Genomic DNA, 27,098 nt, shown 5'->3' with positions numbered 1-27,098 from the left:
TGGTTATTAATTCTCCCTTTTTATTTTGCATTTTGGTTGTCCTCTTTTACATACCTTACATACTAGGACATATTTATTGAGAATATGCTTTGTATAAAACTCTCTTCTGTGTAATTGAAATTTAAGTTTAGAATGATAGTATCCACACTGGCATATGAGTAACCTTAATTATCACAAATTTCAATGTCAGTTGGAGTAGCCATATTTGATATTTCTATAATTCATATTTTTCCTCTCTTTAGGAAGAAATGGATTGACCACAAATGATTTTAACCAAACTGAAGTTGCTGAATTTTTCCTCATGGGATTTTCGAATTCCTGGGATATTCAGATTGTACATGCTGCTGTATTCTTCTTAGTTTACCTGGCAGCTCTCATAGGAAATCTCCTAATCATCATGCTTACCACTCTGGATGTTCACCTCCAAACCCCAATGTATTTCTTTTTGAGAAACTTGTCTTTCTTAGATTTTTGTTACATCTCTGTCACAATTCCAAAATCTATTGTCAGTTCCTTGACTCATGATACTTCCATTTCTTTCTTTGGGTGTGCTTTGCAAGCCTTCTTTTTCATGGACTTGGCGACTACTGAGGTAGCCATCCTTACAGTGATGTCCTATGACCGCTATGTGGCCATCTGCTGGCCCTTACGTTATGAGGTCATCATAAACCAAGGTGTCTGTATAAGGATGATGGCAATGTCGTGGCTCAGTGGGATGATCTGTGGATTCATGCTTATGACAGCAACATTCTCATTACCATTCTGTGGGCACAATAGAATACGTCAATTTTTCTGTAACATTCCACAGCTCCTAAGCCTCTTAGATCCCAAAATAATTACCATTGAGATTGGAGTAATGGTTTTTGTTACAAGTCTTGTGATAATCTCCTTTGTTGTAATTACTCTCTCCTATATGTACATTTTTTCAGTCATCATGAGGATTCCTTCTAGGGAGGGTAGATCAAAAACATTTTCTACCTGCATTCCACATCTTGTGGTTGTAACACTCTTTATGATATCTGGCAGCATTGCCTATGTGAAGCCAATTTCAAATTCTCCCTCGGTTCTGGATGTTTTCCTGTCTGTGTTCTACACAGTTGTGCCCCCAATCCTGAACCCCATCATCTATAGTCTGAAGAACAGAGACATGAAGGCAGCCCTGAGAAGGCAGTGTGGTATCCTAGGTGAAGAATTAGATTAGGGATCAGAACTCCTGAACTCTTGTTCTCATCAGACAATTTGTAAGCTTTCTGGGCCTATATTTTCAGTTGATTGCTGGGCTCTTTTTTGATTTTTAAATTAAATTCAGCTATAGTTTACAATACTCTCCAATTTGGGTGAATTCAACCCTTGTGCTAAGACTGCACATACAGCAGTACCCTGCCCTGACACTACTGCTTGCAGGGCAAAGAAGGTATCCAGACCTGTGCTCACAAGCACCCCACCCTGTAGCCAACACCATCTTCAACACAACCACACACAGTCACCAGAGGGGCAGCCTGCACTCCCTGCAGGTGCATTTTCAACACCCACAGGGAGGCAAGCACCCCAAGACCTGCTAGCATTCTGCCACACGTGCCCCTACAAGCATGGATCCTGCTGTCATCACAATACAAAATGCTTTGGCTGACACAAGCCATCAAACTGTACAGAGCACATTAGCCCACTCAGTGTAGTGGATTTCTAACCTTTACATAATGGTAAAGGGTTCAATTCAAGAAGAACTAACTATACTAAATATATATGCACCCAACACAGAGGCACACAGATTCATAGAGCAACTTCTTAGAGACCTTGAAAAAGACTCGGACTCCCACACAATAATAGTGGAAGACTTTTACACCCCACTGTTAATATTAGACAGATCATTGAGACAGTAAATTAACAAAGATATTCAGGAGCTGAACTCAACGTTGTATCAAATGGACTTGATAGATATCTACAGAACTCTACCCCCAAACAACTAAATATACACTTTTTTATCACCACATAGCACATAATGTGAAATCAATCACATGATCCAAAGTAAAACACTCCTCAGCAAATTCAATCAAATTTGCAATCAAATTAGAAATGATGGCAAAGAAATTCGCTCAAAACCATAAAATTACATAGAAATTGAGTAACCTCCTTCTGGTTAACTTTTGGGTAAATAATAAAATTAAGACAGAAATAAAAAAAATTCCTTGAAACTACTGAGAACAAAGACACAACAGACCAGAATTTCTGAGACACAGATAAGGTAGTGTTAAGAGGAAAATTTATAGCACTAAATGTTCACATCAAAAGGTTAGAAAGATCTGAAGTTAACAACTAACATCACAACTTATAAAAAAAAAACTACAGCACCAAGAGCAAAGACTTCTCAAACATAACAGATGACCAGAAATAGCCCAAATGAGAGCTGAACTGAAGAAGATTGAGACATGAAAAATTATTCAAAAGAGCAACAAATCCAGGAGCTTGTTTTTTTTAAAAAATATTAATGAAATAGATTGATCACTAGCTAGACTAATAAAAAGAGAGAAGATTCAACACAGCTATTTTAAATTCTCTGTCTGAAAGATGACATTTCTCTGTTTGTCCAGAATTGGTATCTGGTGCCTTATTTAGTTCATTTGCTAAGGTAATGTTTTCCTGGATGATATTGATGCATGTGGATGTTCATCTGTGTCTGGGCATTAAAGAGTTAGTTATTTTTTTTTTGTACTGCTCACAGTCTGACCTTGTTTGTACCCATCCTTTTTTGGAAGGCTTTCCAGGTATTTAAAAAGACTTGGGTATTGTGATCTAAACTCTGTTGGCTTCAGGGGGCATCCAAGGCCAGTAATCCTGTGGTTCTTGTACACTCATAGAGATACCACCTTGATAGTCTTAAATGATATCCAGAAGAATTAATTCACTGGATTACCAGGAAGAGATTAATGTTTTCTTCCCTTACGCTTTCTCAAAAAAATGAACTCTCTCTCCAGTCTGAACCACCTGGAGCTAGAAATGAAATGACACAAGCACCCCTGTGGCCACGAGCATCAGAGTGCTCTTGATCAGACCTGAAGCCAGCACAGGACTGCGTCGGGCTCATGGCCTCTATAAACGCTACCTGGCTACTTCCAATGTTTGCTCAAGGCCTTGGGGCTCTATAACCAGCAGGTGAGAAAGCCAGCCAGGCCTGTGCCCTTTCCTTCAGGGCACCAACTTCCCACAGACCACTGCCAAGTCCAGACGTGCCATTCAGTAGCCAGGGACTGGAGTAAGACCCTTAGAAGTCTACCTGGTGTTCTATTGTACTATGGCTTTGCTGGCATTCAAAACACAAGAAGCAGTTCTATCCACTCATCTCTCCATTTTCCACAGGCAGAGAAGCCTTAGTCTGTGACCACTACCACCATGGGCCCACGGGGAGTATGCCAGGCTACTGACAATAGTTTCTCAAGGTCAATGGGCTCTTTAGTTACACCGTGGTAAATGCTGCCTAGGATAGGGCTCATTCTTCAGGACAGTGGACTCTCCTTTGCCCACAGTAGGTCCAGAAATGCCATAGAAGAACCAAGGCCTGGATTCAAAGACCCCAAGGACCTACTTGGTTCTCTAAACCCCTGTGGCTAAACTGTTACCTAAGATGAAAGACAAATTCCCATTTACTCTTCCCTGTGCATTTCTCGAGTAGAAAGAGTTTTTCACCATAGCCACTATAGCTGGGATTATGCTGAGTTCACCTGAAGCCAGCAAGGCTCATAGTCGCACTGAAGGGCCATGATACACTACCTGGATATTTCACCTAGTTATTCAGGGTCCAAGAGCTCTTTAGTCAGCAGGTGATGAATCCTGCTATGACTGGGTAATTTCCTTTAAGGAAGCAGGTTTCCTTCTAGCCTAGGATGTGTCTAGAATTGTCATTTTGGAACCAGGGCCTGGAAAGGGGGCCTCACGGCTCTGACTGAAGGCCTATCTTACTGTAACTGAGGTGGTATCCAAGACATAAGACAGAGTTCTCTTTACTCTTTTAGTTCCTCAAGCAGAAGGAAAGGGTCTCTTTTGGAGCCACAGCTGTGCAGCCTGAGGTTAAAGGAGGGGTGATGTAAGCACTCTCTTGGCCACCCCAGATGATGTCTTAGTATGTCATGTACCATCCAAGTCCCCTGGTTCTGAGCCCAGTTCAGCACTAGGACTCACCTAGGAGTTGCAGTCTTTGCAGTCTAGACTGCCTTTCAAGTTTATTTAGGACCCCACAGCACTTTAGCTTACCACGGTGACATTTGCCAGAACTCAAATTTTAACTGCTGGCATGTGTTATTTTCTACTAGCTAGGACTGATTTATATGCTTCATTTGTGGGAAGGTGTTAGCTGAATTCAGTCCGGTTTTGCTTTCTGCTGTGGCGGGGCAGCACTGAGTTCAATACCACTTCTCACAATTGCTCTGCTATCCTTCTTACAGGCACACAGATTCTCTCTTTGTATCACATGGCCACTGCCAAGGGACTGGAGAGAGGTAACATTAGTGATTCAAGACTTTCTTTCCCACCTTCTTCAGTGTCTCTTTTATTGATGTGAGTTAAAACCAGCTATTGTGAGTGCTCGCTTGATTTTGGTTCTCATAAAGGTGCTTTGTTTTGTATAGATGTTAAACTGGTGGAGGCGTGGGAGAAAATTAGTGGAGCCCTCTATTTGACCATCTTGTTCTTTCCCCTCATTTTCCAGTTTAGAATGGAAATACATGCATGAAACTGCATTTTGGTAATGTATTTGAGCAGAGACTAAGATACAGATAAGTATAAATTGTCCCATCCCAGAAAAAACTTACATTTTACCCCATTGTAGGTTTTTATGAACTAAAACAATCTTAATATAGGTCAGTATATTTTTAAAAACACTGATAACTATTCACTGTAGTCAATACCTAGGAAGATATAACAAACAGAGATAGTTTGTGTCCTTAGCAAAGCTTAAAATTCTGCTTTCATGAAACTTACTTTCTGGTGGAGGAAGACGAAATAATCATATAAGGATATTAATGCAATAAAAGTACAAAGAGCTATGAAGTAAATAAAACAGGATTAACATTTTTAAAAAGACATGCCATAATGATTTGAAATTTTTATAAGCAAATGGTCGTTCAGACAGATTGAAATATAAGCTCAATTTATTAAACAGAACAAATTGTGAGAAGTTACCAGGAATCAGAGAAATCTTACTTTTTTTAAAGATTTACTTTAATTTTTAAAAGAGTATCAATTTTATTTCCTTGAAGACTTCTTTCATTTCATACTCAGAAAATGTGAAGCAACTTAGAGTTAATGAAACATACTAGGTTGTATCAAAATTCAGCTCCTTCCCCCAAATTAATCTCTAAAAATTCTCTATTTTCTTTCCCTTATTTGCTTTATGAATTTCTACTTATCTTCCAAAGCTTATCACATTTCTTATTAATTGATATATCTTCAATGCCCACTCTTTAATATTTCATCATGTTCTTTTGTAATCAATCCATTCCCCCTATTTCTGGCTTTGGAATACTCCGATTTTTATATAACTATAAAACAAATCACACCGAATGTAATCTCGTGTAACTAACTTTTTTTCATGTAACAAAATACTTTTGAGATTAATTCACATTGTTACATACATGTCACTTTTAATTTGTATTGCTGAGTATTCCATTGTATAGATATATTATAATTTATTTATTTATTTACCAATTGATAGATATATGAGTTGCTATTCAGGTTTTAGCTACTATAATAAAATTACTATGGCCACCCAAATATATGTATTGTTGTTTTGCATATGGTTTCAATAGATATCTTATATTAAGGGCTTAGAGTCTGATGGTAAATGTATTATTAAAAAACAACCAAATTAATTTTTCAAAGTAGTAACAACATTGTACACTCCTGCCAACAATGAATGAGAGTTGAAGTTGTTCCACATCCTAGCTAATTTTGGTTATGTCAGTCTTTTTAATTCTAGCCATTCTAGTGAAGGTTTCTCAATATGTTTTAAATTTTGTGTTAGTCTAATGACTCATAATCATATTTGCTTTTATTTGTCATCTGTTATCTTTTTTGGTGAGATGTTTATTGAAAATCTCTTACACTTTTTTTTATTAGGTTGTTGTACTTCATATATTTGAGTTGTAAAAGTGTAAAGTATCAATTATGAAAATAATACTCCTTTAAAATAAATGCTTTGAAAATATTTTCAACAGCATTAGGCTTGGCTTTAAATTATCTTGTTTGTCTTTTAAAGAGCAAAAGTTCTAATATGAAAAACAATTTATAAATGTTTATGTAGTTTGCAATTTTTGTTTTCTAACAATTATTTACCTAACAATGTCATAAGGGTTGTTTTCCTATAAACTGCATAGTTTTATCTCTATATTTAGATCTTAAGACAATTTTGACTAATTTTTGTTTTTGGCATTAACTAAGAACTGAAGGTTATTATTTCTCCATATAAATAACTAAAATTCACCCGCTTAAAAAAAAACCTTGTTATTTTTTAAATGCTGTTACTTTGTTGAAATTCACTTGACCATATGTATTAGTCCATTTTTACACTGTTGATAAAGCCTTACCTGAGACTGGGCAATATAAAAGAAAGAAGTTTAATAGACTCACAGTTTCACATGGCTGGTGAGGCCTCACAATCATGGCAGAAGGTAAAAGGCATGTCTCATATGGGTGACAGACAAGAGAAGAAAGCCCATGCAGGGAAATGAAACTCCCCTTTATAAAACCATCAGATCTCCTGAGACTTATTCACTGTCACAAGAGTAGTGTAGGAAAGATCTCTCACCCCCATGATTCAATTAGTTCCCACTGGATCCCTCCCACAAAATGTGGAAATTGTGGGAGTTAAAATTCAAGATGAGAATTGGGTGGGGACACAGTCAAATCATATCATTCCACCCTTGGCCTCTCCTAAATCAAACGCCCTCACATTTCAAAACCAATTATGCCTTCCTAACAGTGCCCCAAGTCTTAACTCATTTTACCATTAACTCAAAAGTTCACAGCTCAAAGTTTTATCTGAGACAAAGTAAGTCCCTTATGCCTATGAGCCAGTAAAATTAAAAGCAAGTTAGCTACTTCCTCAATAAAATGGAGGTACAGGCATTGAATAAATACACTCATTTCAAATGGGAGGAACTGGCCAAAATGAAATGTCTAAAAACTCCATGCAAGTCTGAAATGCAGTAGGGCAGTCAAATCTTAAAGCTTCAAAATGATCTCCTTTGATTCCATGTCTCACATCCAGGTCACACTTAATGCAAGAGGTGGGTTCCCATGTTCTTGGGCGGCTCTGTCCTTGTGGGTTTGCAGGGTACAGCCTCCCACCCACTGGCTGCTTTCATGAGCTAGCATTGAGTGCTTGTGGCTTTTCCAAGTGCACGGTGCAAGCTGTCAGTGAATTTACCATTCTGGGGTCTGGAGGAGGTGGCCCTCTTCTCTAAACTCCACTAGGTAACACCCCGAATGGGGACTCTGTGGAGGTACCCATCCCACATTTCCCTTTTGCACTGCCCTATCAGAGATTCCCCATGATCCCCCCCAACCCCTGAAGGAAACTTTTGCCTAGACATCCAGGTATTTCCATACATTCTCTGGAATATAGGCGGAGGTTCCCAAACATCAATTCTTGACTTCTGTGTGTGTACCCACAGGATTAACACCATATGGAAGCTGCCAAGGCTTTGGGCTTGCACCTTCTGAAGCCACCAGAGCCTGAGCTGTACCTTGGCCCCTTTTAGTCATGTCTGGGATGCAGGGCACCAAGTCCCTAGACTGCATCCAGCAGAGGGACCTTGGGCCCAGCCCACAAAACCATTTTTCCCTTCTAGGCCTCCAGGCCTGTGATGGGAAGGGCTGCTGCAAAGGTCTCTGACATGCCTGGAAACATTTTCCCCACTGTCTTGGGGATTAATATTTGGCTCCTCATTACATATGCAAATTTCTGCAGCCAGCTTGAATTTCTCTTCAGAAAATGGGATTTTCTTTTTTATCACATGTAAGGCTGTACATTTTTTCAAATTTTATGCTCTGTTTCCTTTCTAAAACTGGATGCTTTTAACAGCACCAAGTCACCTCTTGTTTTGCTGCTTAGAAATTTCTTCTGCCGAATACTCTAAATTATCTCTCTCAAGTTCAAAGTTTCACAAATCTCTAGGTCAGAGGCAAAATGCTGCAGTCTCTTTGCTAAAAACATAACAAGAGTTATCTTTTCTCCAGTTCCCAACAAGTTTCTCATCTTCATATGAGACCACCTCAGCCTGTCATTTCCATATCATTATCAGCATTTTTATCAAAGCCATTCAACAGGTCTCTAGGAAGTTCCAAACTTTCCCACATTTTCCTGTCTTCTTCTGAGCCCTCCAAACTTTTCCAATCTCTGCCTATTACCCAGTTTCAAAGTTACTTCCAGATTTTCAGGAATCTTTCCAGCAATGTCCCACTCTACTGGTACCAATTAACTGTATTAGTCTATTTTCACACTGCTGATAAAGACATACTCTAGATTGGGCAATTTACAAGAGAAAGAGGTTTAATGGACTCAGTTACACGTGGCTGGGGAGGCTTCACAATCATGGCAGAAGGTAAAAGGCATGTCTCACATGGTGGCAGACAAGAGAAGAGAGCTTGTGTAGGGAAACTTTCCTTTATGAAACCACCAGATCTCCTGAGACTTATTAACTATCACGAGAATAGCATGGGAAAGACCTGCCAGCATGATTCAATTACCTCCAACCTGGTCCCTCCCACAACATGTGGAAATTGTGGGAGCTATAATTCAAGATGAGATTTGGGTGGGACACAGCCAAACCATATCATCATATAAGGGTAAGTTTGTTACTGGATTCTATATTCTTATTAATTGCTCTAAATATTCAGAAAATAAAGTAGTTAAGGTTTCCAAATTTATTTTTAGTGTTAATTGTTTTAGCTATTCAATTTCATTGCACTTTTATATAAAGTTTAGAATAATCTTGATTTTAAAAAAAAAAATCAAAACTTTTTAGATTTATTTATAGAACCGAGTAGAAAATATAGATTAGTTTGAGGAAAATTGACATTTAAAAATCTTGAGCTATCGATTTCATTAAGATGTCATATATTTTCATTTATTTAAGTCTTATTTAATTTTCTCACTACAGTGTTCAAATTTCAGTGTAAAGGTCTTACACATATTTTGTTATATATTTCCCTAAATATTTTATTTTTGGATGCTATCTCTTTTAAAATCTTATTTGCAATTGTTTGTAGGTAGTATAGGAAAATACAATAAAATTTTGTATTCTGCCTCAAGTCTCTTTTTGATAATATCCTTATAATTTCTACACAGAAGATCATGTTGTCTATGACTAAAGTCTATGACTAAAGTACAACTATGGACTGAATTATGTCCCTTTAAAAATTTATATGATAAAATTCTAATGGAGCCCTTATGATAGTGTCTTAGACTGTTTTGTGCTGCTGTAACAGTATACTATAGATTTGGTAATTTATAATGAACAGAAATTTATTGGCTCAGTTATGGAGGCTGAGACATCCAATACCAAGGTGGTAGCATCTGTGGAGGGCCTTCTAGCCATGTCATAACATAGTGGAAGGCATTGCATGGCAGAAAGGCAAAGAGAAGATGAGAGATCAAGAGGTGGCAACCTACTTCTGTAATAGTGGAACTAAATTTTTCATGAGGGACTCCACCTTCATGACCTAACCACCTCTTAAAGGTCCCACACCTTAATGTTCACATGTTCAATTACATTTAAGCATGAGCTTTGGAGGGGATGAAGATTCAAACTCATAGCAGATGGGATTAGTGTTCTTACAGGAAGAGAAAGAAAGCTTACTTTGTCCCTCTGTCTCTTTCTGGCATGTGCGGAGACAGTGAGAAGATGGCCATCTACAAGCCAGAAGGTAAGTTCATCATTAAGGAACTCAATAGGCTGGCATCTTAATCTTCAACTTTCCAGCTTCCAATAGTATTGGCAATAAATTCCTGTTGCATAAGTAACCCAGTCTATGGCATTATATTATGGAAGCCTGAGCTGACTAATACAATTTCTTTCCATTCTACATGCATTGTATTTCTTCTTCTTTTTTTAATGTGTTAAGACTATATAGATGACAGCTTGCAGATGGCTGTCTTCTCACTGTTTTCTCACATGGTGGAGAAGTGTGTAAAAATGTAATTGCCCTGGTAACATTATACCATATATATATATGTATGGCAAAAGCTTACATATATATATATATAAATAATGTGTTTTTTCAATGATTTTTAAGTGTATAATTCATTGGCATTAAGTATAATCACAATGTTGTACATCACCACAATTTTCTACTTCCAAATATTTTTCATCACTCAGAGCAAAAACTCTGTAATCTGTAAACAGTTTTCTTTTTATCTCAGCCCATAGTCATCTCTAATTTATGTTCTCCCTCTAAAAATGTTCCTATTGTAGATATTCCATATACATATTTCATATTCATATTTTTGTATAAGTAATATTTGTCTTCTGTGTCTGTCTTATTGTGTTTTCAAGGTTCATCTTTGTGGTTTTTATTTGCACTTCCCTCATGACTAATGATGTCACACATCTTTTCATGAACTTATTTGTACATCTTCTTACGGAAATATCTATTAAATCCTTTGTACATGTTTAACCTGGATTGCTTGTTCTTTTATTGCTGAATTTTAGGAGCTAATTATTTTGGATATTAAACGTTATCAGATACACGATTTATGATTATTTTCATTTATTCCCTGGGGTACATTTTAATTTTGTTGATAATGTCCTTTGATGCATAATTTTTTTAACTTTGAGAAAGTCCAATTTACCTATTTAAAAAAATGCTTTTTGTGTAATATTTAAAAAAATCCATTGACAAATGAAAATTCAAGGTATATTCGTACTTGTTCTAAAAAAGTTATAGTTTTAGCTCTTATATTCAGCTCATTGATATGTTTTAAGTTTTATATGTGGTGTTAGATGGAGTCCAGAATTATTTTATTACATGTGTAAAAACGATTCACAAAACCATCTATTGAAGAAATTATTTTCCGCCATTGAACAGACTTGGCCTTTATGTCAAAAAACAATTAGCTATAGACATATGGGTTTAATTCTGAACTCTCTCTTCTATTGAAGTCTTTTAGACGCTATTATAATAAAATAAATTTTTTCCTTTATTGATTGTTCACTCTGATGCATAGAACCACAACTAATTTTTGCATGTTGATCTTATATACTGCATCTGTACTAAATTTATTAGCTCTAGTAGTTTTCCTATAGATTTCCTAGGAATTTCTACATATAGAATCATGTCATCTAGACATATAGATTTTAATCTTCCTTTCCAATTTAGATGTTTCTTGTTTTTCTTGTCTAATTTAAGTTAGATAATTGAAATTGTTGGATAGCAGTTGTGAAATGAAACATCTTATGTTCTTAAAATTAGGAGGAAAGATTTCAATCTTTTACCATTTAGTGTGATGATAGCTGTGGATTTTTCATAATGGCTTGCTATTTTATAAAGTTGCCTTCTATTTCTAATTTTCGGTTATTTTTATTGTAAGGAATGTTGAATATTGTCAAATGTTTTTTATGCATCAATTGAAATAATCATCTTTTTATTGTTACACTAATGGTGTATATTGATTTTCTTATGTTAAACTACTTGCATTCATGGTGTAAAGATCATATAGTCATGGTAGTCATTAACATACTGATGAGTAATATTTTGTTGGTGATATTTGTATCTATAAAGTATAGCGGTCTGAACTGCTGCTCTTTTTGAATTTCTTTTTTTAGCTTTTGGCATTAGAGTTATGCTGGCCTCATGGAAAGAATTAAGAAAATGTTTCTTCCACTTATAAACTTTTTAGAACATTTTGAGAATTATTAGTGGTAATTTTTTATTGTGATAGAACAGTAGTAAAATAAAATTTGTAAGTCATTTATATATCTTCTTTGGACAAATTTCTAGTCAAGGCTTTTGTCCATTCCTTGGATTTTTCTGTTGTGGAGTTATAGGAGTTCTTCATAGGTTCTAGACATTAAAACCTCATCAGATATATGATATGTTTTGTGTTTTCTCCCATTCCATTGGTTGTCTTTTCACTAGGTTGACAGTGTTCTTTGATGCACAAATGTTTTAAATTTTTATGAAGCACTTTTTTTCTATTTTCACCTTGTTGCCTATGCTTTTCCTATCATATTCGAGAAATAATTACCAAGTTATATGTCATGAAGCTTTTCTCCTATGTTCAGTCCTACTATTTTATTAGCATTAGCTGTTATATTTAGGTCTTTGATCTATTTTGTGTTAATGCTTTTTACAGTGTTTGGTAAACCTCCAGCTTCACTATTCTGCATGTGGATAAGCAATTATAAACACCATTTGTTGAAAACTCTGTTCTTTTACCAATGAATAATCTGAGGTCCTTTTTAAAAAATTATTTGACTATATATGTAAAGATTCATTAATGGGATCTTTATTCTATACTATTGGCTTTATATTTGTCTTCATACCTGTGCTATATTGTTTTGAATACTGTCAGTTTGCACTAGCAATGAAATCAGAAACTTTGAGATGCCTGTTTTTTCTTTTTTCAAGATTATATTTAAATCCCTTGACTTTCTATATGTTTTAAAATGAATTTTTCTATTTCTGCAGAACAGACTACTATTTTGATAGAAATTGCACTGTTTGTATATCACTGAATAGTACTTACATCTTAATATTAAGTCTTCGAATCCATAAATACTTGATGCCTTTTAATTTGTTTCTTCTTTAATTTCTTTCAGCAACATTTTACAGTTTTCATAAGTCTTTCACCCCCTTGGTTAAGTTTATTCAGAAGTGTTTTTTTTTTAATTGCTATAATAAATTATTTTCCTTCCTTTTTAGCATATAAAGTAAAAACTTCTTTAATTTATATGTAGTTTTTTACCTTATAAGTCAAAATCTTTAGCAATTTCTAAATGTAGGAATTTTTAACATACATAAATTTAACTTATGTCTAACATATCAAAAATTTAAAAATCTTTAACTTATATGTAGAAATCTTTTATGTATAAGATAATTTCCTCTATGAACAGTAATTATATCTTCATTTTCTTTTTTTTTAATTGCATTTTAGTTTTTGGGGTACATGTGAAGAACATGCAAGATTGTTGCATAGGTACACACATGGCAGTGTGATTTGCTGCCTTTCTCCCCATGCTATCTCTCCCCAACTCCCCACCTGCTGTCCCTCCCCTATTTCCCCCCGACAGACCCCAGTGTATATATCTTCATTTTTGATTTATGTGCTTCTTTTTGCCTCATTACTGTTGCTAGTACTTTCAACATTATATTGAATTTAAGTGATTAAGGTAGACATCATTGTCTTTGTTCAGATTTTGGAGGAAAGGCTTTTAGTCTTTCTACATTGAGTATAATGTCAGTGGTAGGCTTTATATATGTGACATTTACTAAATTAAGGCAATTTCCTTCTATTTCCAGTTTGTTCAGTGTTTTATCATGAAAAAATATTTAGTCAAATGATACTTCTGTATAATTTAAGATGATCAATTTTCTTTCATTCTATGTTTCTACTGTATTACATTGATTGATTTTTGCATCCTGAATTCCAGAAAAAAATTCCATTTTTTCATGGTATATAATCCTTTTAATGGACTATTGAATTTAGTTTGCTACAAGTTTCTTGAAGATTTTTTGATCAATATACATAACACTATAACAAATACTAGAATTCCATTGAATCCCAAAGGAAGACAGCAAGAGACAAAGAAAGTAACCCTGGAATTGTGAAGAAGTCAGAAATCAATTAAAAAATTGCAATAGCAAGGTTCTTACTTTACCAATAATCACGTTAATGTAAAAGAACTAAATTCTATAGACAAAATCCATAGAGAAAAAAAATAAATTTTTTTTAAAGTCTAACAATATACAGTGTACAAGAGACTCACTTTAGCTTTAAGGACACACAAAGGCTAAATGTAAAGTGATTGAAAAAATGTTCCATGCAAATGGTCAAAACAGAGAACAAAGGTGGCTATGTTTATTAAAGACAAAATAGACTTAAGTAAAAAACTCTAGAGGCAAATTAAGTCATTATATAATAAAAAAGTGGTTAATGCATCAAGAGAATATAACCATCATAAATATACATACAGTCAACATCAGTGAATCTAAATACGTAAAGCAAATATTAGCTGATCTAAATGGAGATACAAATGGCAGCAAAATAGTAGTAGGAGATTTCAGTACCCCACTTTCAATAATAGATAGATTACTCACAGAGAATATTACCAAGCAAGTAACAGACAAAATAACACTGTAGATTAAAAGGACCTAACAGACAAATACAGAACATTCCACTCAACAGCAGTAAAGTACACATTTTTCTCAAGTGCACACAGAACATTCTTCAGAATAGATCATATGCTGGCCCACAAAAAAGGCTTACACTTTTAAGAAGATTGAAATCATATCAAGTATCTTTTCCTGTCATAGTTGTATAAAACTAGAAATCAATACAGAAGAAAAAATAGAATATTCATAAGCATTTAAAATTAAGCAATACAATCCTGAAAAACCAATGTGTCAAAGCGAAATCAGGAGGGAAATTTTAAAAATTGCTTCAATAAGAAAAACAGAAATACAACAGAAATGTATTTATTTCTAGTAGATTATACAGTTTCTTGGTGTATAATTGTTCATAGTAGTCTGTTATGATTCTTTGTATTTTTGTGGGATTAGATATAACATCTCCTCTTTGTTTATAATTTTGTTGGAGTCTTTTCTCCTTTTTTCTTTTTTAGTCTGGCTACATGTTTGTCAATTTCATTTATCTTTTCAAAAAGCCAATTCTTTGTTTTGCTGATTTTTTACTATTGTTTTTCTAGGTCTGTATGTCATTTATTTCTGTTATATTAATAGTATTTATTGTTTTCTTCATTTTGGAAATTCTGAGCTTAATTTTTTCTTCTTCTAGTTCCTTGACATGTAAGGATAGGATGTTTGAGCTCTTTATTCTCAATGTAGGCATTTTCATACATGCAAATCAATCAATGTAATACACTACATTGAAAGAATAAAGGATAAATATCATATAATAATCTCAATAGATGCAGGAAAATAATTTGAAAAAATTCAATATCCCTGCATGAAAAAGTAATAAGTGCAACAAATTACATGTAGAAGGATTGTACTCAACACAATCAAGGTCATATATGATAAGCTCACAGCTAAGATTATACTTAATGGTTAAAAGCTGAAAGCTCTTCCTCTAAGATTAGAATCAAGACAAGAATGACCACTCTCACCAATTCTATTCAGTGTAGTACTGGAGTCCTTCTGAGTTTTGGCTTTGGAGCAATCAGGCAAGAGAAAAAAACTAAAAGGCCACCAATGGGAAAGGAAGACGTTAAATTATCCCTGTTTGCAGATGACATGATGCTATATACAGAAAACCTTAAATGCTCTACCAAAAAAACCATTAGAAGTAACAAATTCAGTGAATTTACATAATCAAAATCAATATACAAAAATTGATAGTGTTTCTATACGCTAACAACAAACTATTTGGAAAAGAAATCAAGAAAACGACATCATTTACAATAATATTTAAGAAAATAAAATACTTAGGAATATATTTAATCAAGGAGATGAAAGATCTGTATACTAAAATCTATAATTTATTGATAAAAGAAATTGAGAAGACACAAATAAATGGAAAGATATTGGATGAGAAGACAAAATATTGTTAATATATCCAAACTACCTAAAGTGATATATACATTCAGTGCAATCCTTATCAAAATTCCAATGACAGTTTTCATAGAAATAGAAACAATCTTAAAATTCATCAGGAACCCAAAAGACTCCAAACAGTCAAAACAGTTTTGAGTGAGAAGAACAAAAATGGAGGCATCATACTTCATGATTAAAAATATAAGGTACTGTCATATATACATAGACCAATGGAACATAAATGAGTGCCCTGAAATAAATCTGCACATTTGTCATTATCCAATCTTTGACAAGGTTGCCAAGAACCTACAATGGGTAAAGAAACTCATGAAAGAAGGTAATAGAGTGATGATTGCCAGAGCCTGGGGGAGGGGAGAAAATGGGGAGATGCTATTCAATGAGTACATAGTTTCAGTTATGCAAGATGAATAAGTTATAGAGATCTAATACACAGCATGGTAACTATAGTTCACAATATTGCGTTGTATACTTGAAATTTGCTGTAAGAATAAATCTTAAGTCTTCTCATCACACACACACATACATACACCAACACACACCAACACACCCCTGCACTCATGCACTAGATAACTGTTTGAAGTGATGGATATGCTAATTAGGTTGATGTGCTAATACTTTTTCACAGTGTATACATATATCAAACATCACATTGCATATCTTACATACATATCATTTTTATTTGTCAATACCTGAATAAAACTGGAAAAAATAAAAAAATTTTAAAATACATTATACAGTCTTGTCTTTTCTCTCCTTTATTTTATACTCTTGGTGGCCACATGTATAGGCTGTATCCCAAGAAAATGGAAATATGGATATGAGAGTTTCCAGATGGAAAAGAATCCCTTGTGATCCACATCTTAATGTTGGTTGTACTAAGCCACTGAAGCCTTTTGTGTTTTGGGGGTTATGTAATACGTCCTAGAATATTTTATTACCACACTTTATATTTTCAAATTATTTGTTATGTTCCCCATATTCCCCCCAAAACCTTACACCAATGTAGAAACCAGGGCTCAGTGAAGCCAGTAATCTAAGTCAGCATGGCTAGAACAGAGATATTAATTTGAAGTCTAATTTATCCTCTTTTAAAATGCTTTATTCTCTTTGCATTGGCAATGTTGCAGAGATATTTATGTTTTCTTCTTATTCCTCTTTTTTAGGGCTGTAATACATTTATAATTATACATGTATCATTAAATGTCATGTGTGGTTTTAAAGCTTGTTTATTTAATGTGGATATATTATAACATCATTTTCTTCCTATTGAATTTCTTTGGCTCTCTTGTGCAGAATCATTTGTTGGTGGTATATATGTCAGTCTATTTCTGAACTTTGTCATATCACTTTGAACTATATGTCTATTTTTTCTTCATATCACACTATCAGGATAATTGTAGCTTTATTATAAGCCTTGAAGTTAAATAGAATATATACTTCATTGTTATTCCATTTTCAGATTGTTTTGACTGTTCTTGAACTCTTGATTTTCCAAATACATTTTACAATCAACTTGTCAATTTATCCAAGTAAGTGTTCTGGTATTTTATTTAAGATTACATTGAAGCTATCAATTTGGGAGAAGTTATCTTAACATGAATGCATTTCCTTAACTGACATTATAATTATTTCCTTATTTAAGTATATTTTAAGTGGGCCTTTCACAGATGAACATGGCAATATGGCAAATTATTCCATTTATATAGGTCATTGATATGGTTTGGCTTTGTGTCCTCACCCAAATTGCAACTGGAATTGTAATCCTCATAATCCCCACATGCCCAGGGAGGGACCAGGTGGGAGGTGACTGGATCATGGGGGCGTTTACCCCCATGCTGTTCTTGTGATGGTGAGTTCTCCTGAGATCTGATGGTTTTATAGGGCAGTTTTCCCTGCTCTTGCCTATTCTCTCTAGCTGCTACTATGCAAGTATGCCTCTTCCCCCTTCTGCCACGATTGTTTAAGTTTCCTGAAGTCTCTTTTAAATTAAACCTCTTTTCTTTATAAATTGCCCATATCATGTATGTCTTCACAGCAGTGTTAAAATGGACTAACACAGTCATTTTTAATTTCTCTTAGCAACGTTTCAATGTATAAAGTTATTAAACTTTGTACAGTATATCTCTTTCTTTAATTTCTATCAGCACAGATTATCAGGATTGGTTTACTCTATACTGCTCAGACAGCAGCATACACTCTCTATCTTGCTTTAGATTATGTTACCTTTTTTTTTGTCCTTATCAAAATACATCTGCAGAGAACTTAAAAATGTTCTAATAGAATGTTTATATTAGAAACAAAACATGTTTTCTATTAAAAATAAAAATAGTTTATAATATAGTATTTAAATGTATTATAGGTGCTATTTATAGTTTAACTGATTATATTTTGCTAACTGTACTTCGTAAGAAGAAAAAACCAAACACCATAGAAATGGGATACATAATTGTTCTAGAGGATGACAGATATGGTGCAATAATTTAGGGTTTTGCCACAAGAATAAAATATTTTTGGGCTTAGTCACAAATGTGACATATTAAACCCATACCTTCTGAAATGAGAAAAAAATGTTCCTTGATTCACTCATCACGATATCTAGAAGCAAACTTGGGTAAAGAAGAGATTGTGCTGAAGGCCCATGTTTGGTACATTTTCTGACCCTGATCCTTGTGATCTAGCAGACCCAAGGGTATTGATCATAACCCTGCCATACACAGACTGGGTATATTATTACTGCAAGCCAAGATAAGAGTCTAGTACAGGCCCCACGGGGTGGGAGTAAGATCATGATTTCTTATAACAGTAACTAGTTGTAATTGAAAAGCATCTTGGCTTTCTGTTAGGTACTGGTAGAGATTAAGCAATCAATGGGACAACAATTTTGATGTGATGCAAACTGATTCACAACTGGGTATCATTCATCAAAAACTGGGTATCACCTCATCTCTATTATTGTGAAAAAATAACAGTAGTGGGTGAAAATGTGGAGGAATTCGAATGCTTGGACACTATTGGTGGGAATGAAAGACAGTGCAGCCACTGTGAAAAACAGTGTGGAGGTTCTCAAACAGCTAAAAGTAGAATGATCATATGAACCAACAATCGCATTCCCGAGTATTAATAAAGAGTTAAAATCAGGATCTCAAAAAGATGTTAGCATTCCCATGTCCATTGCAGCACTATTCACAATAGCCTTGTTATTATTTTAGTATGCATGCATCCAGTTTTATTTCTTATATCTATTTAAAACATATCCTAAAGTAATTCAACATAAATGCATTTCCATAACATACATTATAATTATTTTCTTATTTACCTATATCTTAAACATGAAAATCAGTCAATTGCTTTGGTTAAGTTGAAACAATAAATGTATTTCATTTTGTACTGTTTGGTAACTACAGATGAATGGAATAGCTAAACCAGTAGAGCCTATGTCATGAAAATTTAAAATGTACCCTTTGATTTTTGTTGGTTTAAAGTCTATTTTATCAGAGACTAGGATTACAACTCCTGCCTTTTTTTTTTTTTTTTTTGCTCTCCATTTGCTTGGTAAATCTTCTTCCATCCCTTTATTTTGAGCCTATGTGTATCCTTGCATGTGAGATGGGTTTCATGAATAAAGCACACCAATGAGTGTTGGCTTTTTATCCAATTTGCCAGTCTGTGTCTTTTGATTGGGGCATTTAGCCCATTTACATTTAGGGTTATTATTGTTATATGTGATTTATATGACTGGTTAAATGGATTTCATAAGGGAATTAATATATATCTAAAGTGTTCTTTAACTGGCAATAAATTACAAGCTACATCAGTTCTTCACTTAACTCAGAAATACCATGGAAATTTAAAATGTACCCTTTGAAATCATTCCCTTACAAAATCCATTTAACCAGTCAAATAAATCCAAATAGTTCAATCATTTAGGTAGCCTGGGTTTAACTTTTATGTTATCAAGTTTAACTTCTCTTCTGAAAGTAAATGGGCATTTAAAGTGGCTTTTTATGCACAGACAGGTTGAATGACTAACTAGTAAATATTGCAAATCACTTAATTTGTGGAGTTATTAAAAATGTTGCCAGCAATTTAGCCCTAGGGAGAGTTAGCCTAAGTACTTTGGCTAAAGTCTGGGGAATAATCTGTAGTCTGCCTTCCGGGACTGCAGATTTTTTGTCCACTGATTTTAAGAGCAGAGTTTAAATTATAAAAGCTAATGGTATGAATGAATGATGGATAGTTTAATAATTTACATTGCTTTTACATGTGAAAAAAAATCGCATAGAATTTTCTAAGGCATCCACCAGCTGATTGAGAAGAATCTTTCTGAATTCATCCCAAATGGTCATCCAACTTCAGAGAAACAGGAGTGAGTTGATCTCAGGACTGGTTTCTTCCTACTTCCATTTTCAGGTCTTTGCTTCTAGCTCTGGCTTGTGCCTTTATCTTTTATCCATCATTAACTCTTGTCCCTTGAAATGCCCTTGATCTGACCCATATCACCATCTCTATTCCATCCCAGCACATATTTCTGTTTTTCTTTTTTTCATGACTGAATATTTTATTCTGTTATTCCATTTTCTGGCTATCTCTACATGATAAATTAGTGCAATAATCAGAATAAACCATTCAGGTAGCACATTGTTATTTTCTTATTGCTAAGTAGAAATTTCTATCTTTAAGACTTGGTTGATAACCTTGGATATATTGTTGACATTCTATGAGACAAATACTTTATTTAGACTTATTTATTGAGTAAATCATATCTGTTTTTATTTGTAGGTGGTTGTGATGAACACATGAGGTAATTACTGCAAAACACCTATAATAAATTTAAATATTGTTTATATAATAATTTTTACTAAAGAATCTATTTATATTGGTTTTTTTTTGAAATGATATTTTGGATTTTGTTTAACCAAATTGATTTTACTGTTTTTGACATATAAGCAAGTGAGATATAAATTTAGAATTTTTTTTTCATGAAATGATGAACAAGAATGTTTTATATTTACTTATTTTCCTTTTCAGAACTATGTGGAAAAATCATATAAAACAAGTGTGGGTAGACTACTGGTGTTTTTGATTGATGGTCCATACATCAAAAGTCAAGCTAATTTGGTCAATGATAAAAAATGAAATGACTAATGATGTAATGACTAATTACATTAATTTGGTACACTTCTTTGTAGAATTTATATTCTACAACTGCTAATTTTATGTTATTTATACTCCTGCCTTCATAATCCTGCATGTTTCCTCCAGCTGGAATATGTAGGCTTTTATTCATTCAAAATCCTTCCAACTCTTTATATGACAACTTATAAATTTACTTAATTAATACTTCAGTTTAAAATATTTCTATTATTTTCTGAATTTCTATAGGAAATATATCTCACAATAATATCTATTAGATGATAGATATAGAGATTTATAGAAAAATAGACAAATGCACATATGGTGGCATATATGTATGTAAGTGTCTTATTCCTGACTTACAGGACTTCACAATGGATTTCAAAGGTATACATATGCCGAGTATATTTATATATGGTATATATGTCTATGTCTAGTATCAACAATTGGGCATATTTATATATAATAATTTGGTCCCTTGAAATAAAATTATGAATACTTGAAAGGTAGAAATCATAACATATTTACCTTTCTATCTCCACTCACGCTTCCTCCTTGTGTTAAACTTTAAAGTTTTTGCAAAATATATTAAAAGCATAAAAAGACACCATGCTTTTGCTATTTGTCAAATGGTATTTGGCTTCAGGGATGATAATTTGTTCATGGTGAACAACAAGATGCAATAATAAGAAAAGACAGTATAAAAAAAATAAATAGGAAGAGATGAGTTGGCAGTGAGGATGACCATATAAAGTGCCCAAACATAGTTTCTGGTGAATAGCAGGTGCTAAGTAGGCCTGCAATAATGAGTTAATGATTAACTCATTTAATTATTAATTAATAATAATTAAATGTTAATTAATTAATAATAAAATAAGTAACAATAATAATATATATTGTTATTTATTTATAATTAGGAATTATTTGGTATGGTAGTAATGTGTGGATCCGTGTAGTTTTATCTTTTCTATATTTGGCCTTACCTGATTTTTTATATTGATTAAAGAGAAACAGTAGCATTATAAATGTATTTATTATTTTGTCTACATTATTGAATTGATCCTTTCATAATGAAACAATAGTAACATGGCATAATACTCTTATTTCTGCCTAATATGTAAGGAAATTGAGGGATAGAATGTTCTAGAGACTGTTCTAAAACCTGACGCCTGTAAAGTAAAACAACTGCTGACTTAATTCTCAGTGTGCATTGGACTCTTCACTAATTCTGAATAGAGTTTGCCACAAGCACCAACAGATCACACAGGACATGATTCTACACTTATTATTCTGAGAAACAATCAATTTAAAACTTCACTGCACAATTCTGAATCTAAATGAATATTAGATAACAAATGTGCTATCTACTAATCTGTGTATTATGAAAGCATCTTTAGTGTTATGCAAACACAAGAATTGTCTTAATCGCTAAGGTATCCTACTTGTCAAAAAGAACTTCATTGTATTCTGGAACCATAATTTGTACTGGCACATTAATGTCTAAATGGCTGGAATAGAGTCAGCATCTTTTATTGATAAGAAAATATTAAATCTAGCTCTGTCTGGCATAGATAGCACCTTACTTGTATTGAGGTGTGAGTGGTTGACTTCAGGGGTCTGCCTGCTGAGTCAAGTGACGGAGAAGTGGCATGCTGGGTGAACACCTTGTTTGTCCTAGACTACTGTAAAGTTCCAGCAGAGAGCACAGTATGTGTTTTTCTGTGGCTGCTGCTGGACATTGTTTGATTCTCACTTAGTCTGAGGCTATTACATCATAATAGGATTCCAAAGTTATAGCGTCCAAACTTCTTCATTAGGTAAATAAGGAAACACCAAGCTAGATGCATGTTTTTCTAACTCTCGAGACAAGCTTAAGACATGGGTATAATTCATTTTTCTTAATTTAAGAGATGAAAAAACTATGCTTAGACGTTATGTAAATTGTCAAAAATCTAAGCTAACAAAGTATGACTTTTGAAACATTATTTTAACCATTTCCTTTGAGTGGATATTAAAGTAAATAAGGGAGGATTAATTCATTTCATTATTAGAACAACACTCAGTTGGTATTTGAGGGTATGTAAAAGTAAATCTGAATGAGTCACTTTGCCCAGGCTGCCTTTACTAGACAGTCATCAATAGGCAGATTAAGGAATCCTCCCTTCAGTTTCTGCCTTTTTTGAGGGGCAGTCCTTGGGCATCCTGTTTTTTCTTCCCAAAATATAAAAAGTTGAATTCTGCATTGTTTTCTATTTGTTGTTATGAATTGGATTGTGTTCTCTCCAAAATTCATACATTGAAGTATTGGTCCCCTATACCTCAGAAGGTGACTGTATTTGAGGACAAGGTTTTTAAAAAGATAATTAAGGTTAGGTCATTGTTGTGTTCCCTAATGTAATAGGATTGGCATTCTTTTATGAAGAGAAAATTTGAACACAAATAGGCACAGAGGAAAGTCATATCAAGAGACACAGGGAAAACATGGCCTTATACCAGCCAAGAAGGGAAGACTTGAATATACCCTTACCTCACAGCCCTCTGAAGAAATCAACTCTACCAATACCTTGTTTTTGAAACACTTGGCCTCCAAAGTTATTAAATAAATATCTGTAGTTTAAGCCACCCAATCTGCAGTGCTTTGTTACAACAGCCTTAGCAAATGAATACACTGACAATCTCCAAAACATAAATGTTTGTACTGCATATCTTCCTAAAGAGATTAGAACAGTAGGACTTTTCAATTAGTTTTTGAAGTAGTTTTATTTTATTTTATTTTCCAAAAAGAGTGATTACAAAGCCAACACACTTATTCTGTTTTATAAAAACATCATTATTATCCTATGCCCAGAAATAACCACTATTATTTTGTGTATAAAGATTGACAGAAATTTTTAGATCATAGTTCAAACATTTTCTCAAGGCTAATAAATTATTTGAAAAAATCTATTCATTTATAATAACATGAGAAGTATAATATGGTCATTAAAAGTTGTGGAGACAGCAGACTCAAAAGAAAATTTAAATCACTATTTTAAAAATTAAATTTGAATGGGTCTTAGTTTGTTTTTACAGTATTATTGTGAGTTAAATATGACCCTCTGGAGACAGTCTCTAAGTAATGGCTTTCTTTTTTTTATTTTTATTTTATTTTATTGTATTTTAGGTTTTGGGGTACACGTGAAGAACACGCATAGGTACACACATGGCAGTATGATTTGCTGCCTTCCTCCCCATCACCTATATCTGGCATTTCTCCCCATGCTGTCTCTCCCCAACTCCCCACCCCCGCTGTCCCTCCCCTATTTCCCCTGACAGACCCCAGTGTGTGATGCTCTCCTCCCTGTGTCCATGTGTTCTTATTGTTCAGTACCTGCCTATGAGTGAGAACATGCGGTGTTTGATTTTCTGTTCTTGTGTCAGTTTGCTGAGAATGATGGTTTCCAGGTTCATCCATGTCCCTAAAAAGGACATGAAGTCATCGTTTTTGATGGCTGCATAATATTCCATGGTGCATATGTGCCACATTTTCCCTGTCCAGTCTATCATCGATGGGCATTTGGGTTGGTTCCAGGTCTTTGCTATTGTAAACTGTGCTGCAATGAACATTCGTGTGCATGTGTCCTTAGAGTAGAACGATTTATAATCCTTTGGATATATACCCAGTAATGGGATTGCTGGGTCAAATGGAGTTCTATTTCTAGGTCCTTGAGGAATCGCCACACTGTCTTCCACAATGGTTGAACAGTGTAATGGTTTTCTTTTATTCAAATTATATGTCAGCAGACTCCCTTTTCCTAAACTCATATTCTTTCATATGCAGTTTCTCGTTCTTAACTTTAAAAAGTAAATCCTGTAAAGGTACTACTGATGACACCATCCAGGTATAGCTAGAAGGATGAGCAGCAGCTAGTTAAACGCTGTGGACTAAGGCATGTCTTCAGTACTGGTAGGTCCTGAATCAAGGCCAGCTGTGTGATCAGTATTTCAGAGCTCTGTCCTACATGCAAGATTTCTACTGTGAGATAAAAATCAGTGACTGGGTATATTATTGCATGAAGCAGAGGCCCCTATGTCATATCTAGCCCACAATTTCTCTGTTTGGCACACTAGGAAATGTCATGCTAAAATCAGAACATTTATTTATACTGAAAAATGTAAAGATTTGGCCTCATAGTGCCTGAAATCTCATGCAGGTAACACTTAGCTGTACCTAGCTTATTATTACTTGTTCCTGACATGTTTATATATTCATATTATATGCTCAACTTGTTAGGATTTGAGTTAGAACCATTTGCCTGCCCTTTTCCCAAAACAACATCTACCCAACACAGCAAATATAGTAGTAGTTGATTGGATAATCACTGAATGAATGAGACCTTTTGCATTAAGTAATGTATATTATTCCAAAGCTTATTATTTATTATGTGTGTATATAACCAGTTACTTAATGAATACATGTTTATTTTCTTTCATTTATTCAGAATTTGTTATCTTTCAGACTTAACAGAGAAACAGCAAAATAGAAAAAAGAAAAGCAAATGGGAATTATAAACCATGGTTGGGATGAGATTTATTTTCAATCACTATGGATAACTTTGTGGTTGTTTCTTTTGCACTAAATATCACTAAAGCTCCAATAATTTTGAATATTTTTTGACTGTCCCCTCTATGACTTGGAAGGAAAATGACAAATGAGACCGCTGTGACTGAATTTATTCTCAAGGGCTTCTCAGACATGCCTGAAATGACTCTTATAAGCACTGCATTCTTCCTTTTCATCTACCTTTTTGCCCTCCTGGGGAACATGTCCATCATCCTAGCTGTGGCCAGAAGCATCCGCCTCCATACTCCCATGTACTTCTTCCTGCAGAACCTGTCCTTCTTGGACATGTGCTACACCTCAGTCACTGTCCCGAAGGCACTTATCAATTCACTCATGGGCTTCAAAGTCATTTCCTTTTGGGAATGTGTGGCTCAGCTCTTTATATTTGTAATGCTGTGTGCCTCTGAGTGCTTCTTACTTACATCCATGGCATATGACCGTTGTTTAGCCATCTATAAGCCTCTTATCTATGGTTTCATTATGAGCAGAAAGCTGTGTACAGAGCTTGTCATTGTGGCTTGGTTGAGTGGTGCTCTCTATGCCATCTTTCACACTATCAACACCTTCTCCCTCCTGTTCTGTGGGCCCAATGTCATTGACCATTTCTTCTGTGACAGCACTCCTATTATGAGACTCTCCTGCAGTGACTTCCACATCAATGAAGAAGTTGGATTCACAGTGGGTGGGTGTATCATTCTCAGTGCTTTTGCCCTCACTATAATCTCCTATGTTCTCATCATCTCTACCATTGCTGAAATCCACTCTGCTGGTGGCCGTCAAAAGGCTTTTTCCACCTGCTCCTCTCACCTGGCCACTGTCATTTTGTTTTATGTCACAGGGAGCTTTGCTTACCTCACACCTGCTTCCCACTACTCTCCCACTCAAGGACGGTTAGTGTCTGTGTTTTACTCCATCCTCACACCCAGCCTAAATCCCATTGTCTACAGTCTGAGAAACACAGACATGCAGATGGCCCTGAAAAAGCTATTTTTTTATCCAAGTAAACATGTTTTCTTATATTGACTATATTGCTCTGAACATTTTCTCCACACTGTCTTTGTGCTTGTTTAGGCAACTTACTCTCTTGCAGAAAAAGATAACAGATTTCACACTTGATAAAACTGCAAATTAAAAAAGAATAATTTCCGAGGCCTCTGTTCTGTTCTATTGGTCTATATATCTGTTTTGGTACCAGTACCATGCTGTTTTGGTTACTGTAGCCTTGTAATATGGTTTGAAGTCAGGTAGAGTTATGCCTCCAGCTTTGTTCTTTTTGCATAGGATTGTCTTGGCTATATGGACTCTTTTTTCATTCCGTATAAAATTTAAGGTAGTTTATATCTAATTCTGTGAAGAAAGTTAATGGTAGCTTGATGAGAACAGCATTGAATCTATACATTACTTTGGTCAGTATGGCCATTTTCATGATACTGATTCTTCCTACTCATGAGTATGAAATTTTTTTCCATTTGTTTGTGTCCTCTTTTACTTTGTTGAGCAGTGGTTTCTAGTTTTCCTTGAAGAGGTCCTTCACATCCCTCGTAAGTTGTATTCCTAAGTATTTTATTCTCTTTTT

The 27,098-nt window shown here is 34.5% G+C and overlaps 1 protein-coding gene across 1 annotated transcript; it reads left to right on the top strand.

Moving 5' to 3' along the window:
• On the top strand, positions 1-2,313 carry LOC116526167 (putative olfactory receptor 14L1). The gene has a single exon (XM_032242471.1). The coding sequence runs from the start codon at positions 302-304 to the stop codon at positions 1,199-1,201; it is 900 nt and encodes a 299-aa protein (XP_032098362.1). The 5' UTR covers positions 1-301; the 3' UTR covers positions 1,202-2,313.
• The last annotated feature ends 24,785 nt before the right edge of the window (positions 2,314-27,098 follow it).

The sequence above is a fragment of the Sapajus apella genome, unplaced genomic scaffold (genome assembly GCF_009761245.1).
Source record: "Sapajus apella isolate SASKATOON/1434 unplaced genomic scaffold, GSC_monkey_1.0 scaffold49, whole genome shotgun sequence".
Lineage (NCBI taxonomy): Eukaryota > Metazoa > Chordata > Mammalia > Primates > Cebidae > Sapajus > Sapajus apella.
The sequence above is the reverse complement of the archived record's forward strand: the minus strand, read 5'-3'. Positions and strand labels throughout refer to the sequence as shown.

What these genes read in the sequence shown, in the direction of transcription:
- LOC116526167 (XM_032242471.1), top strand. Translation starts at nt 302, where the DNA reads ATGGGATTTTCGAATTCCTGGGATATTCAGATTGTACATGCTGCTGTA.